Here is a 16856-nt window from a genome sequence, read left to right as displayed (position 1 = left end):
TAAACTCTGTAGTGAACATACAAATAACTAAAAATCCTGCTTTCTTTTAAAAACTTCTTAAAAAGATTAAAATTTAGAACACAATCTTTGAAAAACACTTGAAATTTGAGATAAATATTCATTTGGTCAATATTTGAAATCTTGCCCCAAAACATAGTAATTCTAATATTAAAGTAAAAGTTGACTAGATTAAGCTGCTACATTGTACATCGAGATAAAAACAATTACAAAAATGGAGGGAAAAGGAGATCAAGAGATCTGGGCATTTCAAAATCATGTAATGAACTTCTTCCCTCCTCTCAGGTTGAAGAATCCCTACCATGAGCGACTATTAGCAATTCCTTCACGTCGTAACTCTCAAATATGAACAACCAGAGGGAGAAAAAAAAAGCCACTTATCTGTGTGGCTAAACACGCACTTTAAAATATACCTAAAGTAACAGAACCCACTTCACTTATTCAAAATAAGACAAAATTCTGACTACAAATGAATACATTTGAAAAAAACCACATTATAGACAACCATTTAGAAAAGATTATGGTATTCTGGATTTGAATGCATACAGTGGTAAATTTTAGTAAATTAGTACTTGAATACTCTAAACAGCAAATTACTGACAAAAGAATTATGTCATCTGTGGAAACTGAGATTTTTAGTATTTTATTTTAGAGAAAGAAAGAGCATGAGCAGTGGGGGAGGGGTGGAGGAAGAGCAAGAATCACAGCGTCCACGCTAAACTGAGAGAGCGAGCTCACCACTCTGAGATCATGACGTGTGAGTCAAAATCAAGTGTCAGACTCTTAACCAACTGAGCAGGGAGCCTGTTCTTGCTCTCCCTCCGCCCTTTTTCTACCCCCCGGCTCATGCTCACTCTCTTTCAAATAAATTAAATCTTAAAAAAAAAAAAAAGTTTAAAGACTCTTAAGTTATCTCTACCCTCAACATGGGACTTGAATTCACAAGCCTGAAATCAAGCTCTACTGCCTGAGTCAGTCAGGCATCCCAGTTGTTTAGTTTTTTTTTAAGTTAATTGTGGATGGTAAGATCTTATCACATATTTGATTTACAAATATTTTCTCCCTTCTGGAATTCACTTTTCATTTTGTTGACGGTTTCCTTTGTTGTGCAGAAGCTTTATACTTTGATACAGTCTACTTGTTTATTTCTTGCTTTTGGTGTTAAATCCAAGAAAATGGTTAAGACCAATGTCAAGGCACTTATCCCCTAGCAGTTTCAAGGTTTCCAGTCTTCGATCTTTAATTCATTTTGAGTTGATTTCTGTGTATGGTGTAAGACAGTGGGTCAGTTTCACTCTTTTACAAGTGGCTGTCTGGTTTTCCTAAGACTGTTCACTGAAGAGACTGTTTTTCCCCACTGTATGTTCTTGGCTCTTCTGTCATGAATTAGTTGACCAAGTATGCCTGGGTCTATTTCTGGTTTTATTCTGTTCCATAGAGAAATAATAACTAGCTTAAACTATATATTTTACAAACAAAGTGTTATGAATTCCCTGAAACTATTACTTAGCAAATCAGGTATAAAATGAAAATCAGCCTTAAAGAAATGTATTGATCTATATACCTAAGTTATAATGATCACTCCTACAATATTAAAGTCTCTGTGGAGTGCCTGGGTGGCTCAGATACTCAAGCACCCAAATTTTTATTTTAGCTCAAGTCATGATCTCTGGATTATGAGGTGAGCCCCTCACTGGGCTCTGTGCCAGGGGGCATGGAGCCTGCTTAAGATTCTCTCTCCCTCTGCACCTCCCTGCTCCCACTCTAAAAAATGAATAAACATTACAATTCTAAAAAAAATAGAATCTGGGGTTTGTGTCTTTTTTACCCAATGATAATCAGTAAGAAAGAGTTCTGGAAATTCAATGATATCATAGCTTCAAAACTGGTTTTTGGCAACTCCACATGTTAGAAGAGAGATACACATGCACACACACACATACATATGCACCTGAGGCAATTCCATGTATTAAGCAGATTGTCTTAAACTACCTCTGTCCAAAACGGATATCCAATACAGTGATAAATACAGCTTTACAAAAGAGAAAGCCAAAAAGATCAAGACAGCAGAAGAGATCTGCACTAGCCAGAGTCACCATGAGAGAACCTTCAAGTTGTTCTTTCCTGTACCTGTGTTAACTCCAAATGGCTGGTATCTCAAGGTACACTACCTAGTTTATGAAACTTAAGAATGAAAACAGTATGAATAAATACAACAGTGTACAACATGCTCCTTATATTGTTTAATCAATACTATTTAAGTATTCTCAAATATAATTTAGTTTATGTGAGAGACACCTGAGTGGCTCAGTTGGTTAAGCTCATGATCCCAGGATCCTGGGATCCAGCCCTATGTTGGGAACGCCACTCACCAGGGACTCTCTTCTCCCTCTCCCTCTGCCCAGCTCATGTTCTCTCTCATTCACTCTCAAGTAAATAAAATCATAAAAAAAAAAAAAACTCAGCCAAAAAAACTTTGAAGTACACCTTTTATTAGCAACATTCAAGTTAAGAATACAATTTTTTTTTTAAAGATTTTATTTCTTAGAGAGAGAAAGCTGCACATACAGGCAGAGGGAGAAGCTGAAGCCACCCAGGCACCCAAGAACACTATTTTATGGGAAAAAACTCTATCATAGTTTAGGCTCCAAAAAATTATACACTAAACTATAAAACTTAAGGTGAAACTTCATTTTGGTTCTATTTGAAAAATAAGACTCAATATCATTGGTTCCCTGACCCTCAGTTTTTAATCTTCTAATTTTCAAATACATATCCTGCACTCCAAAACAGAAACAAGAATACAATGAATATACCTAAAAGCTGCTAATCGTATGTCTGAAAAATGTAGCTAAGGTTTAAAAAAAAAAAAAAAAGACTAACCAATACACAGGAGTATCATTTGACAATAAAATGAATAAAGTACTGATGCATATTTTACCACAGATTAGCCCTGGAAACATTATGCTAAGTGAAAGAGGGTCACAAAGGCCACACATGATTCCATTTGTACGCAATGCCCAAAATATATAAATCCAGAGCTGGAAATTCAGCTTAGTGGTTGCCTGGGACCGAGGGGGAAGGAAATGGAGAATGACCACTAACAGGTACAGGTACAGGTTTCTTCTGGAGTGATGACTATGTCCTAAAATTAGGTTATGATAATGGATGCACAATTCTGTAAATATTAGTAAGAACTACTAAATCGTATATTGTAAAGTATTGGACATTAGGATATGTAAATTATAAATTAACCTCATTATAGCTATTTTTTAAAAAGATCAATTAGATTAAGTTTACATCTTTAGTGACAGGCAGAGTGTCATTAAGAGCACTGAGGAGCCAGACTGCCTACATCTACCACTTCAACTGTTCGACCACAGGCAGGTTAAATAACCTCTCTGAGCTACGTCTGTAAAATGTGTATTTAACAATGTCTACTTTATAGAATTAAATGAGTTAACACATGTTAAGTACTCAGAACAGCATCTGGCTTACATTAAGTATTACACGGGTTATTTTTATAAACCAGCCTTTTATAATAGAGAAAACAAACACAAAGCTAAACTCAAAATGAATATAAAAATTATCCTTAACACAAGATTTACTTTTTTAAATCTAGGGTATACATAAATAATGGAACATACACAGCACATTAAAATACAGGCAAAATAAAATACACAATTTATAGTTCTCAATTTATATATGTTATCTGGTTTCAGTTTTAATCTACTTTGTAATCCTATTTTATTCCTTTAAGCAGCCAATTACACAACATAACCTAGAACATACTTAAGCATAACACTTAAAAGCAAACGGTTTTTGATAACCAGAATACATCCAATTCTTTTAATTTTTAAAATAGGAATGTTCTCTCTATAGGCATTTCATAATACAAAGTCAGTATTTATAAAAATCAGAGATTTTATTTATAAACATTTAATTATTGTAAACATTTAAGTTAGTATTTGTCAAGTAATGAATGGGTAACAAGCTCATCTTATTTTATAAAAAAAAACGCAATTTCTTCTATTAGGAAGAAACTAAAGGTTGCCACAGACATTCCTAGTAGACTGTTCGTTCTAAAATTTTAAGTGAAGGGGCGCCTGGGTGGCTCAGTGGGTTAAGCCGCTGCCTTCGGCTCAGGTAATGATCTCAGGGTCCTCGGATCGAGTCCCGCATCGGGCTCTCTGCTCAGCAGGGAGCCTGCTTCCTCCTCTCTCTCTCTCTGCCTGCCTCTCTGCCTACTTGTGGTCTCTCTCTGTCAAATAAATAAATAAAATCTTCAAAAAAAATAAACTAAGATAAAATTTTAAGTGAAATTATAGATGATACATCATAACAGTTCTTCAGATTTTCACCAGTATATCAAAGAGATGACATTTAGAATTACTAAACTGAAATTGTTTTAGAATTCACACTATGGAAGAGATTTAAAACAAGTGCCAAGAAATGTCATGGATTTCGTAAACCACCCAACTAAGAAAAGGAAGCTATTCTAGCTGCCCAGAAGACTGATTTAGAAGGTGAAAAAATGAAAAATTTAAAAAAGAAAATTAAAAAAAAAAAAAAGTGCCCCATGGCTATTAACAAAAAGAACTATTTCTCCTAGCAAGCACGTTATTGTATCCCCAGAAATAAGGAGGCAACTGGGGCACCTGGGTGGTTCAGTGGGTTAAAACCTCTGCCTTCAGCTCAGGTCATGATCTCAGAATTCTGGGATCAAGCCCAGCATCAGCGCTCTCTGCTCAGCCCGGAGCATGCTTCCCCCTCTCTCTCTGCCTGCCTCTCTGCCTACCTGTTATCTCTCTCTCTGTCAAATAAACAAATAAAGAAAGAAATAAGGAGGCAACTGCCAACATATAACTAAGATTTTTTTTTAAACATAAGTATCACTTCTAGGATGTCAGAAAAATGGTATGAATTTCATATTTTAGTTCTTTGACTCTCTAGCTCATCATTATGAAAACTAGTAAAATAATATTTACTTACATTTAGTGAGAATCTATTACAGAAGAAACACCAATCTAGGTTTTTTTTAAGATTTTATTTACTTCAGAGAGAACACGCATATGCTGGGGGTTGGGGGCTAGGGAGGGATAAAGAGAGAAGGGCAAGCAAATTCCATGCTGAGTGTGGAGCCCAACATGGGGCTCCTTCCCAAGAGTATGACCTGAGCTGAAATAAAGAGTCTGACACTCAACCAACTGAGCCATGCAGGCACCCCAAGTCTTTTTTTACATCACCATTTTCACAGCATAGAATAGCATTTAAAAAGCCACTTCCACACACTTCATCTTCCCAGAGTATAAACCCAACACAAAAATAACAGAAAGGAAGAAGTCCCCTCTAAGATTAGTGTCTGTCATCAAGATTTATGAGTTGCCATAAAAACTACTGCTGTATACCTCCTCCAGGTACAAAAGCCACAATCTCCTATAAATTTTGCTTCACTAATCCCCTCACCTCAATCTACTATTTTCTCAACCTAAGTATGTCAGAATTAGCTCTCTTCATTATGGTCTTAGAGTGCTTAACCCTTGTCACCTGGACAGCAGAGAATACCTGAGACTTTAAATCTCAGCTAATAACTCGACTGAACCAGATGCATGGTCTCATGTACATAAATAATTTCACACAATTGAAGGCCTTTTATTCTTCTAATGATCCATTCTTCCCTTGGATTTCAAGGTGATCAGAGTTGAAACCTCAAAGGCCACATTTCAGAGTATTCTCGATCTTATTAAGCTAAGGAAGTACATGCTGTAATGGGGCCATTTTCAAGAGTACTGTCTTCTATCTCACCTCCACCCCTCCAACTTGTAAGAGAGTGAAAGAAAAAAAGATTGGCGTTCCAAAAGCAGGTAAAATGAGATAAAAGCGTAAAGAGTAGAGAGAACAGTATAGTAACTACAAAACAGCCAAGGGGTTTCAACAACTGAATAAATTATTTATTTGAATGTCCTAACAATCAAGGTAGGCACATATATTATATTTTAATATTTGGTATGCCTGCCTAATCTGCACGATACTCCCAGAGTAGGATTCTAAGTGTTCCCCCCAAGAGGAAAATGGGGAAGTAACTGCATCTTTTAAACTAAAAAAGCTAATGGTAATAAAAACAATGTTACAGATATTTATAAGAAGAAATTCACAATTCTACACACTGCTTGTATTATGTTTACTACCTAAGGCAAAAGAGTAAGCTTCAAAATGGCAAGTTAAGAGAAAATCTTTCCAAAATTTAAGCCCTATTTATGTATCATCTCTGGTCAGGCATGCAATTTACAACCACTCTGCTGGAGTATAAAAATTAGTGAGAATCACTGCACTACTGGTTCAAGTAACAATTAAGTAACTGCTCTAGGCCTTGTTGGACAAAATGGAACACACCCTACCCTTAGAAAACAACAGGTTAATTTTGTAAGAAGACCTAAGAATATCCAACAAGTTATAAATCAGATTATGAAACATATTATCATATGCCAAAACTAACAAATAACTTTTCTTGGGAATATAAGTCAATGACTAGGTGATTTTTTTTTTAACTGTTTTCATCTACTAAGTTAAATCCATTTGTATCTCTAATGAAACTACATGGTTTAATATGTATACTTCTTTATGTGTTCTTTCAGGATAATTTATAGCATTTCTCACATCATGGAGTTCAAAATTTTGTCTAATACTACATCTTATTTCACTGAATTCTGTCTTGAAAGGTAATTTTAACTACTTTGTTCTACTTTCCCCTTATTCAGTATTTATCACTCCTAATTAGATTTCCAAACCCTCTCCCAAAATCAATCAATTACTCTAGAATTAGATGGAAAGCATACAGAAACAGTTTTCAGGAACCACCTCATCGCACCTGGTACCAAACATTCTAAAAGTATTTTAACTATTTAGAACATAAAAAGCAGCTATAACAGAAAACTGACAGGAATTAATCTATCCTTCTGTAAGTATGTATCTAAATGCCATTTTTAAAGAACAGTTTTTACTTGCTTTAACTGGTTCAATTCTTGGAAAAGTGGGTTTCAGACAATATACTATCAATCCCAATAAGTTACACAAAACACAACTAACCTTTTGCTCTGCCTGCAGTTGGTCACATCTTTCTTTCTCATGGTTAAGTTCTCTTTCCAATCTTCCAACTTGTTCTCGAAGTTGTGTTGTTTCTTTTTCCAGTACAGCAATTAACTTTAACAGTTCTTCTTTTTCTTTCATGGTTTTCTCAATCTTCAACTATAAAACAAAAAATTCAAATTGATTTTTCTATAATCCTAAAATACTATTCAATTTTCCATTTCAAAAATAGTGAAGAAATTCTTAAAAAAAACTTGTACATATAATCAACTTTATAAATCATACATGTAAATAAAAATTTATGAATCATAAATGTAAACCTTTTGGTCGGCCAAAAAATAACATTAAAAGAAGGTACAAAATCAGGTGCACCTGGGTGTGTCCGTCTGTTAAGCATCTGCCTTTGACTCAGGTCATGATCCCAGGAACCTGGGATCAAGCCCCACATCCAGTTACCTACTCAGTGGAGTCTGCTTTCCCCTTTCCCATAGACCCTCCCCCAAAGTTTTGTGCCCAAGCGCGCTCTCTCTCAAATAAAATCTTTAAAAATAAAAGTACAGGGGCGCCTGGGTGGCTCAGTGGGTTAAAGCCTCTGCCTTTGGCTCAGGTCATGATCCCAGGGTCCTGGGATCAAGCCCCGCATCGGGCTCTCTGCTTGGTGGGAGCCTGCTTCCTCCTCTCTCTCTCTCTGCCTGCCTCTCTGCCTACTTGTGATCTCTGTCAAATAAATAAATAAAATCTTTTTTAAGATACTTAAAGTAACTACGAATTTTAGGACAAAAATGCAGGCTGTAACAATAAATTAACAATGTAACTGACTCTTATGGGAACTCTAATAGTAACTCAATTCAGGAAAACCTATACGCCAGGATTCTAAAAAATTACTCATTAAAGTACTACTAAATATAGAAGAACTGAAATAGTAGTAAATAAAATGGTTAACATTTCTTAGCTTTACATTTACAACAAAAAGTCTTTGATTCTAACAGGAATAATGAAGACTCAGAGGGAAAATTTCACAAAGGAGGCAACATGCATTTAGCTAAAATAAAATGTTTTCCTGCACTAAGTTGGTATCAAACTGATTACTGGGATCAGACTGATTAAACTCTAAAATGGGTCTTATGAAAGCTGAAAAGCTGCAAATTTTTATTATGACTCTTCTATCTCTTCCATCCGACCAAATGAAAATGTTAGGAGTAAAATGCCCTCAAAAAGAAAAGTTTATTCAAAAAAGAAAAGATTATTATTAAACTTCTTTTATTCCTTACTTTTTTAAAAACACGTTTTGGCTCTAAACTTTCTAGCAGCTTAAACATGAAAATATATCCTGACATAGTACAGAAGAAAAATTAAGAACCAATTTTTCCCTGTGATTCATTTAATTGGCACATACCTTCTGAAGAGTTTACTGAAACTTAAGTAGAAATTTTAAAGAGGAATTCAAATTAGATAAAAATGTATAGAAAGAAGTCTGATTCCTGCCTCCAATTTTGTATCTGAAATCTTTCAAGCATACCAAATTAAAGCTTGAAATCAACACTCATCACCTAAACTCACTAATATTAATATGAACTTAAATTTACTGAAATATTAATATTTACCTCATATCCCTTTATCACTTACACTTTTTTTGCTAAACCATCTGAAATTCCAGACACTTCGCCCTAAGTTCTCAGAGCAGGCATCTCCTAAAAAGGAGTCTCCTTTTCAACCACTACCACTATCATAAACAAGAAAATTAGCAACTTTATAACATCCAATGGATAGTTCATAGTTATGTATCTCCCACTAATCTCCCAAAATAGCTATTTGTTAAATTCTACGATCCAATGAAGGTTCACACCTAAGTGAAAAAAAAGATACAACCCCTTCAATGTCAACAATGCCACAGACATCTCATATTTGTATTAACTTTGTGCAGTCTTAGATAAAATCATTAAAGATTTTGATAAATGTGGGAAATTTGAAAGACTTGTCAAAATACTGGTCAGAATAAAAACATTTTATCTCACCAATTATCTCAGCACCTAAGAGACAGCAACTTAAATTTTCTTGATAAAGTACCTCTTGTGAATAGGAAGAAATGAAGTAAATTGTTTAACCTCTAATAAATTGTGTAACTTAGAAAGGGAGCTTACGAAAGATACAGATGCCTAAATGCCTGATTTTTTTTTGTTGGAGGCCCTAAAATCAGGGTGGTCTAACAAGTATTCAAAAGGCTACAGTATAAATGCTAACTGCATTCTTTTTAAGAGCTAGGCTTGTTTCACCATCTTTGACTAGCATTCAGATACCAGACTAAAAACCTTGATCATCAGGCAGTTGTCACCACAAAACGTTTTAGTCACCCTATAAAAGTTACATTTCTTTATTTAAGATAAGAGAGGAATTTCTGGAAGGGGAAGGGAAGATATGGAAGAATTCACAATAAAAAAATGATTGGTTCCTTCTAACCTTCTTAGTTTGACTATCTAATAAAAGTATTATATCTATGGCCTTATCTTTTTCCTCTAGTCTGTTTTTGAAGATAAATAAAACCAAAGGCATAGAGTATTTATTTATAAAAAAAATCCATCTGACTATAAAGAAAAAGCAAGGACCTGCCAGATTAAATATGAGTGGAAATTAACCAAAAATATATAATGAACCAACTAAATAAGCTGTCTTTCACATAAATTCAAATGTTAACATTCTAGTTTTTTTGGTTTAAAGATACTGACATCTTCAAGAAAGAATGCTGTTCTATTTTGTCCTTCAATGATTACCAGAGTTTGACATAAAGCATTATTAATCTATACAGTAAATTTCTATATTAAAAAGTATAAGAAGCTTTTCACCTTTCCTCTTTAAATTATGATTAGGACACAATACTCACTCGATAAAATGAACAAGGAAATCATTCTAAATGCTCAACCTAAACTGAGACTAGAATCTTTCCTAATTCACTGCCATACTTGGAATGAAGTTCACATCCAATTACAATTAGACGTATTACTTTATACCAGCTTCACAACCTAAATCTGTACTATTCTATAACCGATGGATTAGGCAACCACTAAAGAGGAAGAGTCAGTGTAAGGTAACATTAGGAAAGCTTTAAATCTAACTCAATAGTTATTTACTGTGTATCTATGCACAAACTACCGATAGGCCCTAGGAACAGTTCCTGCACAGTGTAATCAATTAACCTGTGGAAGGAAGAAATTTAAAGTATTTCAGAAACAACACTCTAAGTTTACCATTTTAGTTTAAAACCATTTAACTTTCAGATTATTCTTCTGAATTTTTTAAATTCAGAAGCTCTGTTCTTAAATTATCTATAAATTATTAGCTCACTGTTGGTACCTACCTCAAGGAGGCCAGCTTTTGTGGTCACCACCAACATGTCAGAATTTCCTTCATCTTCCATAGTAAGTAACTCTTCAACTGGAGAAGAAGCTCGAAACTGGAAAGGTGTACTTGCTCCACGAATTTCACCCTTATGGGTAACGTAACAGAACTGGTAAAATTCTCCATCATCATTTGGAAGGTAATATCCTAGGAAGAAGTACAAAAAAAAATTATTAAATGGTTTTTTTTCTCCAATTTACCATTACTAGCTCTCTCCACTCATTCCTGACCTGTTCTAGGCACACAGAGTAAGCACTTCCTCCTTTCTTTCACAAATTATCAAAACTAGACTCTCTCTTCTTCTGTAAACATGCCCTAATTTCTCTTAGGTCTAAATCTGATTATCCTTTCCCTTTATCTTCACTAGGGCAAAACCAACTTATCTGGGAGAGTCACATGATGTTTCTTTTTTCTCTTTTTCTTTAAGACTTAGAGAAAGAGAGCAAGCCCATGAGTGAGAGGGGGAGAGGAGGAGTAGCAAGCCGACTCCACACTGAGTGCAGAACCCCATACAAGGCTCAATCCTACAACCCCGAGATCAACCAGAGACAAAACCAAGAGCTGGACACCCAACCAACTGCGCCACCTAGGCGCCCCAACACATATGTTTTCAATGAGGAAAGAGACTGGAGGAGGAACAAGGGAAGACCCAGCACAAAAATCTAGAATTGCAGGTAGGAATATGTCATTTAAAGAAATGTTCCCTCGGGGCTCCTGGGTGGCTCAGTAGGTTAAGCATCTGCCTTCAGCTCAGGTCATGATCCCAGAGTTCTGGGATGGAGCTCTGCCACCAGGCTCCAGGTTCACTGGGGAGCCAGCTTCTCCCTCTGCCTCTGCCTGCTGCTCTCCCTACCTGTGCCCTCACTCTGTGTCAAATAAATAAAACCTGAAAAAAAATTAGATTTTCTCTCAAATTTGACATTCATTGCATGAAAGATAGATATTAACAAAAGGAATATGCTGTATGTAAGACAGGAAGAAGTTGTTCACTGGTGCAGCAGAATAAAAACAGCTTTGGAACCACACAGCTTTATTCTAGAATTCCAGCTCTACTACTAGCCATTAGTGACTCAACCTCCGTAAGCCCCGGTTTCTTAATCTGCAAAAAAGCTATGAAGACATCTATCTTACAGGTCCAGGTTATCTATAATGTATTTACACCATACAGCCCAGTATCTGACAAATACGTGTTTGATATTTGTTCCTTCTTTCTTCATCTCTTATCCACTTTTTAAATTTTGCTAATTATCCTTGCCCAAAATTAAACTTTACCTTCTCTCCAAAGCTCCCACAGTATTTTTTACATTTAAAAAAAAAATTCCACAATATATTATCAATTACCACTGGTAATATACATGCTTTTATATGCTTTGTCAAGAACTCAGAAATACTGAGGGCAGACAAATAATATGTATAAAAATTCTAGCATCCCCCATAACAACTTCTAAAAGAGAAGCATTCAGTGGTGGTGAAATGAATATATTAAGATCAATACAAGGATGTCTGGTTGGCTCTGTGGGTTAAGCGTCTGCCTTCAGCTCACAATCCTGGAGTCCCGGGGATTAAGCCCTAAATTGGGCTCCCTGCTCAGGAGGGAGGCCTGTTTCTTCCTCTGCCCCTCCACCTGCTCATGTGCCCTCTCTTTCTCTCAAATAAAATTAAAAAAAAAAAAAAAAATCAATACATTCACCTTATCTTGAATATCCCTATCTATCCAAAAATCTCTAATCAATATGCCTGTTCTTCTTTCACAACTTGAAAGTTTCAGATTTTATTTACTTAACTTGATTTCATTTGTTTAAAAAAAAAAGCCTTCCGTAGAAACAGGAGGGAGGAGAAAATACAAGATAAGCCTGAAATAGCTTGTGGTGCTTGAAAGAAAGAAGTCCTCAAAAAAAAAAAAAAAAAAAAATTAAAGTGGCAGGGGGGCAGAGGGAATGCCAAAACATACGAGAGCTCATGTGATGGAACTCCCAATGGCCAAAGAAAGCTGGAATGATTTAAGCAACAACAAAAAAAGATAGTATTAGACTTTATTCCAAAGCAGAAAATAAATATCATGAGTCCATTGGGAAGTCCAATGTAATAATTCCAACTAATAAATGTGCAAGCAATGAAAATAGAAAAGCATTGTTAGTCAAACAGTAAAAATTGCTGTAAGCAAGATCTACTGATAGACAGTAAAATTAGTGGGTGACAGTTGAAGGAAAAACAAGTTATTTCCTTACTCTCTAATTCCCTCCAGAACTAACTACAAAAGGAAAAATACTAACTTTATAGTAAAGAAACACAGCAGACACCAAATGATCAAGATTAAGATCACTAGCAATGAGATGAACATCAAGTACCCCCTGATACAATGCACTATATGACATTCTTCCTGAAGATGTATAAGCTCAATCTAATCAAGAAAAAACACCAGCACAGAAGCAGGAACATGTTATCCTCCCGCCACCCAAAACACTGAATAGTAATACTAATATTCAAAAGGGGCACGTGGGTAGCTCGCTCAGTCCTTGGGCATCTGCCTTCATCTCCCACCCTGGTCTTAAGAGTCCTGGGATCGAGCCCCACATCCTGCTTCTCTCTTCTCTGCCTGTCGCTCCCCATGCTTGTGCATTGGCTCATGTTCTGTCAAATAAATAGATAAAATCTTTAAAAATAATAATAATGATACTCTTCAAAAAGGTAAAGTCATGCAAGACAAGGACAGAATGAGGAACTGTCAGACTGGAGGAGATAAGAAGGTAACACAATTAAATGCAAAGTGAGATTCTGGATTGGATCCAGGAAAAAACACTACTAGAAACACTTAATAAAATTTTAATAAAGTTTATACTTAGTCACTACTGTTTAATAAAGTTTATACTTAGTCACTAATGTTAAATTCCTATCTTTTTAAATAAATGTACTATGTAAAATAGTAACATAAAAGGAAGCTGGGTAATGGGTATACAGAAATTCTGTGTACTATTTTTGCAACTTTACATCCAAAATTATTATAAAATATAAAGTTTAAAAACTTTTTATGGGGGTGCCTGGGTGGCTCAGTTAATTAAGCATCCAACTCATTTCAGCTCCAGTCATATTCTCAAGGTTTTAAGATTGAGCCCTGCACTGGGCTCCATACTGGTGCCCGCTTAGGATTCTCTTTCCCTCTTCTCCTCTGCCCCCACTCCTCACCCTCTCTTAAGAAAAAAATAAAAAAAGGAAGAGAAATTAACACAGAAGTAGATTTGGCAATATACTTACAAATTGTGAAAACCCCACCCTCCTTATACAAATAAATTTATTAAGCCATGGCCATCAGACTTATTTTAAAGTTTAAATAGGAAAAAAAATTAGCACTCTGACTAATCAGCTCTAGAATCAAGACATTCAAAATTTTACAAACTAGATAGTCAAGGTTTGATAAATCTCACAAAAATAATTCACTAATAAATGGTTCAAATACCATTTGAGACACAAAGCCTAGTTATTCGGAGTTGCAACTTAAAGCTGTCTAGAAAAATCATTAGATTAATAACATTGAAAATAAAATAGTAAAGCAATCAGTCAAATAACAAGGTCCATAAAGAGTAAGAATTACATTTACATATCTTTGTTAGTTGTTCTGAGTTTTGCATTTCAATTATGACTCATTCTCAAAATGAGCAAAGCAATTTTGGATAATGCTTAAAATTTCCTCTAGCTCTAATACTCTAGGAGTAAGTTTTTCATGACTCTATCCTGACCTCTTTATGTAAGCCGAAGCTTTTATTTCTGAATTTCAAAATAAAAATTAACATGATGAGTTTTCAAAAACTGGGAAAACTTACTGCCTTTATGCTTAGCTCCCATGAAAATGTTCTTAAAGTACAAACAAACCAGATGCTTTTTTTCCCCCCAAAACTGCTTTTAAACCTCTTCGTAAATCACTAGTAAAACATTAGTCACTATAACAAATGAGTAAATTAGTTTAGGAAAATTAATCACATTAAAAATGACTGGAGGGGCACCTGGGTGGCTCAGTGGGTTAAGCCTCTGCCTTCGGCTCAGGTCATGATCTCGGGGTCCTGGGATCGAGTCCCGCATCGGGCTCTCTGCTCAGCAGGGAGCCTGCTTCCCTCTCTCTCTCTCTCTGCCTGCCTCTCCGTCTGCTTGTGATCTCTGTCAAATAAATAAATAAAATCTTTAAAAAAAAAATGACTGGAAATAAATCCACAATTTTTTTTTAAAGATTTTATTTATTTATTTGACAGAGAGAAATCACAAGTAGATGGAGAGGCAGGCAGAGAGAGGAGGAAGCAGGCTCCCTGCTGAGCAGAGAGACTGATGCAGGACTCGATCCCAGGACCCTGAGATCATGACCTGAGCCGAAGGCAGAGGCTTAACCCACTGAGCCACCCAGGCTCCCTAAATCCACAATTTTTAAGGAAAAAAAATATCTTGGGGCACCTGGGCAGCTCAGTCAGTTAAATGTCTGACTCTGGCACAAGTCATGATCTCAGGGTCCTAAAATTCTGAGTGGCGGGCTCCCTGCTCAGCAGGGAGTCTACTTATATCCCCACCCCTCTGCCCCACCCGCTGCAGCTACTAAAAATCTTAAAAAAAAAAAAAAAAAATCAGTTCCAGGGGCAGCGGGTGACTCAGTCCGTTAAGCCACTATCTTCGGCCCAGGTCATGATCCCTGAGTCCTGGGATCAGTCCCATGTTGGGCTTCCCCTGCTTGGCAGGGAGCCTGCTTCTCCCTTGCCCTCTGCCTCTCCCTCTGCTTGTGCACGCACCCACAAGCTCTCTCTCTGCCAAATAAATAAAATATTTTTTAAAAAAATCAGTTCCAATATACACAACTGACTTTGATTATCTAAAAAGAGGCTATGAATTAAAAGATAAACCAGATTTATAATTTACACCATTTCTTAATCCATAAAACACTTACAAGGACCTAAATCTTGGCCTATATTACAGTACCAATTTTATCCTCTGTATGGTTCTTGACATAGTACATAACAAATTTCTTTTACATGCTATTTCCACATGGTCACAATGCCAATTCATTTTCACACCAAACATACACAAACCTCAGAATAAAGTTTTTTTGAAAAGTAAACCACCAAAACCCAAAACACTGCCAACACTGAAAACCGGCAAAGACACAGTGGAACGAGAAATCTCATTCAATGCTGATGTATATTATCACTTCGGAAAAGTCTGGTGGTCTCTTACAAAACTAAACACACCATATGATCCGGCAACTGTACTCCCTGGTATTTACCCAAATGAGTGGAAAATGTATATCCATACAAAATCCTGTGAATATATGTTTATAGCAGCTTTATTCACACTGACAAAACTTGGAAGCTGCTAAGGTGTCTTTCTTTAATAGACAAATGAACAAACCCATTAGACCCATTCAACAGAGTATTACTGCTTCCTTTGTAGTTCTATGCATTTTTTTTTTATTTAAAGATTTAATTATTTATTTGAGAGACAGACTGTGCATGAGCGGGACGGACGGTGGAGGTAGGGGTAGAGGGAGAACCTGACTCCACAGTGAGCAGGAAGCCTGATACAGAACTTGATCCAAGGACCATGACCTGAGCCAAACACAGATGCTTAACCAACTGAGCCACCCAGGCATCCCTAGTTCTCTGCATTTTATTCACATTACAATACCAATCTGAGACAACATTCAGTTTCTACGGACCAAAAAGAATCCATAGCATAAACAAGGCTAAGAATTTGCTTTAATATAATCCAAAAATCAGTGCAATTATAATACAAAGATCACTCTGAAGCAAATTCTAAGACAGAATTCTAAATGTACTATTTTTTAAATTATGTATAAAATGCCAAGCTAAGAATAAACTTTATATTCCCTTACATCCATTTTATAAAGCAACTGCTCTATAAACCCTATAACCTCTATAAACTGTGGTTTTCATATAGAATTATTTTTCTCACCCTAATTCGTTACATTATTCTACTATCAGTAATTTTTTTTAAGATTTTATTTATTTGACAGACAGAGATCACAAGTAGGCAGAGAGGCAGGCAGAGAGAGAGGGGGAAGCCAGGGCCCCAGGGTGAGCCCAGGGCTCGATCCCAGGACCCCAGGACCATGATCTGAGCTGAAGGCAGAGGCTTTAACCCATTGAGCCACCTAGGCGCCCAGTAAGAGTTTTCTTATTTGGAAAACAACAACAACAACAACAAAAGCAATCCAAAGTGAAGATCTCGAAAGAAACTCACTCTTCAATAAAAAGCAAAAAAGCTCTTTAAATGTCCATATAAAATATGTATCCTACACTACATATTTACATTCTTGAAATTTTTGCTAAATAAAGATACTAATTAATTCAATTTTGGTAAGTTAG

At 35.9% G+C, this 16856-nt stretch overlaps 1 protein-coding gene across 4 annotated transcripts in view; it reads right to left on the bottom strand.

Moving 5' to 3' along the window:
• The window catches only part of TAX1BP1 (Tax1 binding protein 1), a 79602-nt gene that overhangs the window by 46250 nt on the left and 16496 nt on the right, over positions 1-16856 (bottom strand). For all 4 annotated transcript variants that reach the window (XM_082749995.1, XM_082749997.1, XM_082749996.1 and 1 more), the window contains exons 4-5: positions 10457-10644; positions 7105-7263 (exon numbers count right to left, since the gene is read on the bottom strand). In XM_082749995.1, the coding sequence (XP_082606121.1) occupies positions 7105-7263; positions 10457-10644 (347 nt within the window). The remainder of the gene's footprint in view (positions 1-7104; positions 7264-10456; positions 10645-16856) is intronic.

The sequence above is a fragment of the Mustela nivalis genome (assembly GCF_964662115.1).
Source record: "Mustela nivalis genome assembly, contig: HAP1_SCAFFOLD_462, whole genome shotgun sequence".
Taxonomy (NCBI): Eukaryota; Metazoa; Chordata; class Mammalia; order Carnivora; family Mustelidae; genus Mustela; species Mustela nivalis.
The sequence above is the reverse complement of the archived record's forward strand: the minus strand, read 5'-3'. Positions and strand labels throughout refer to the sequence as shown.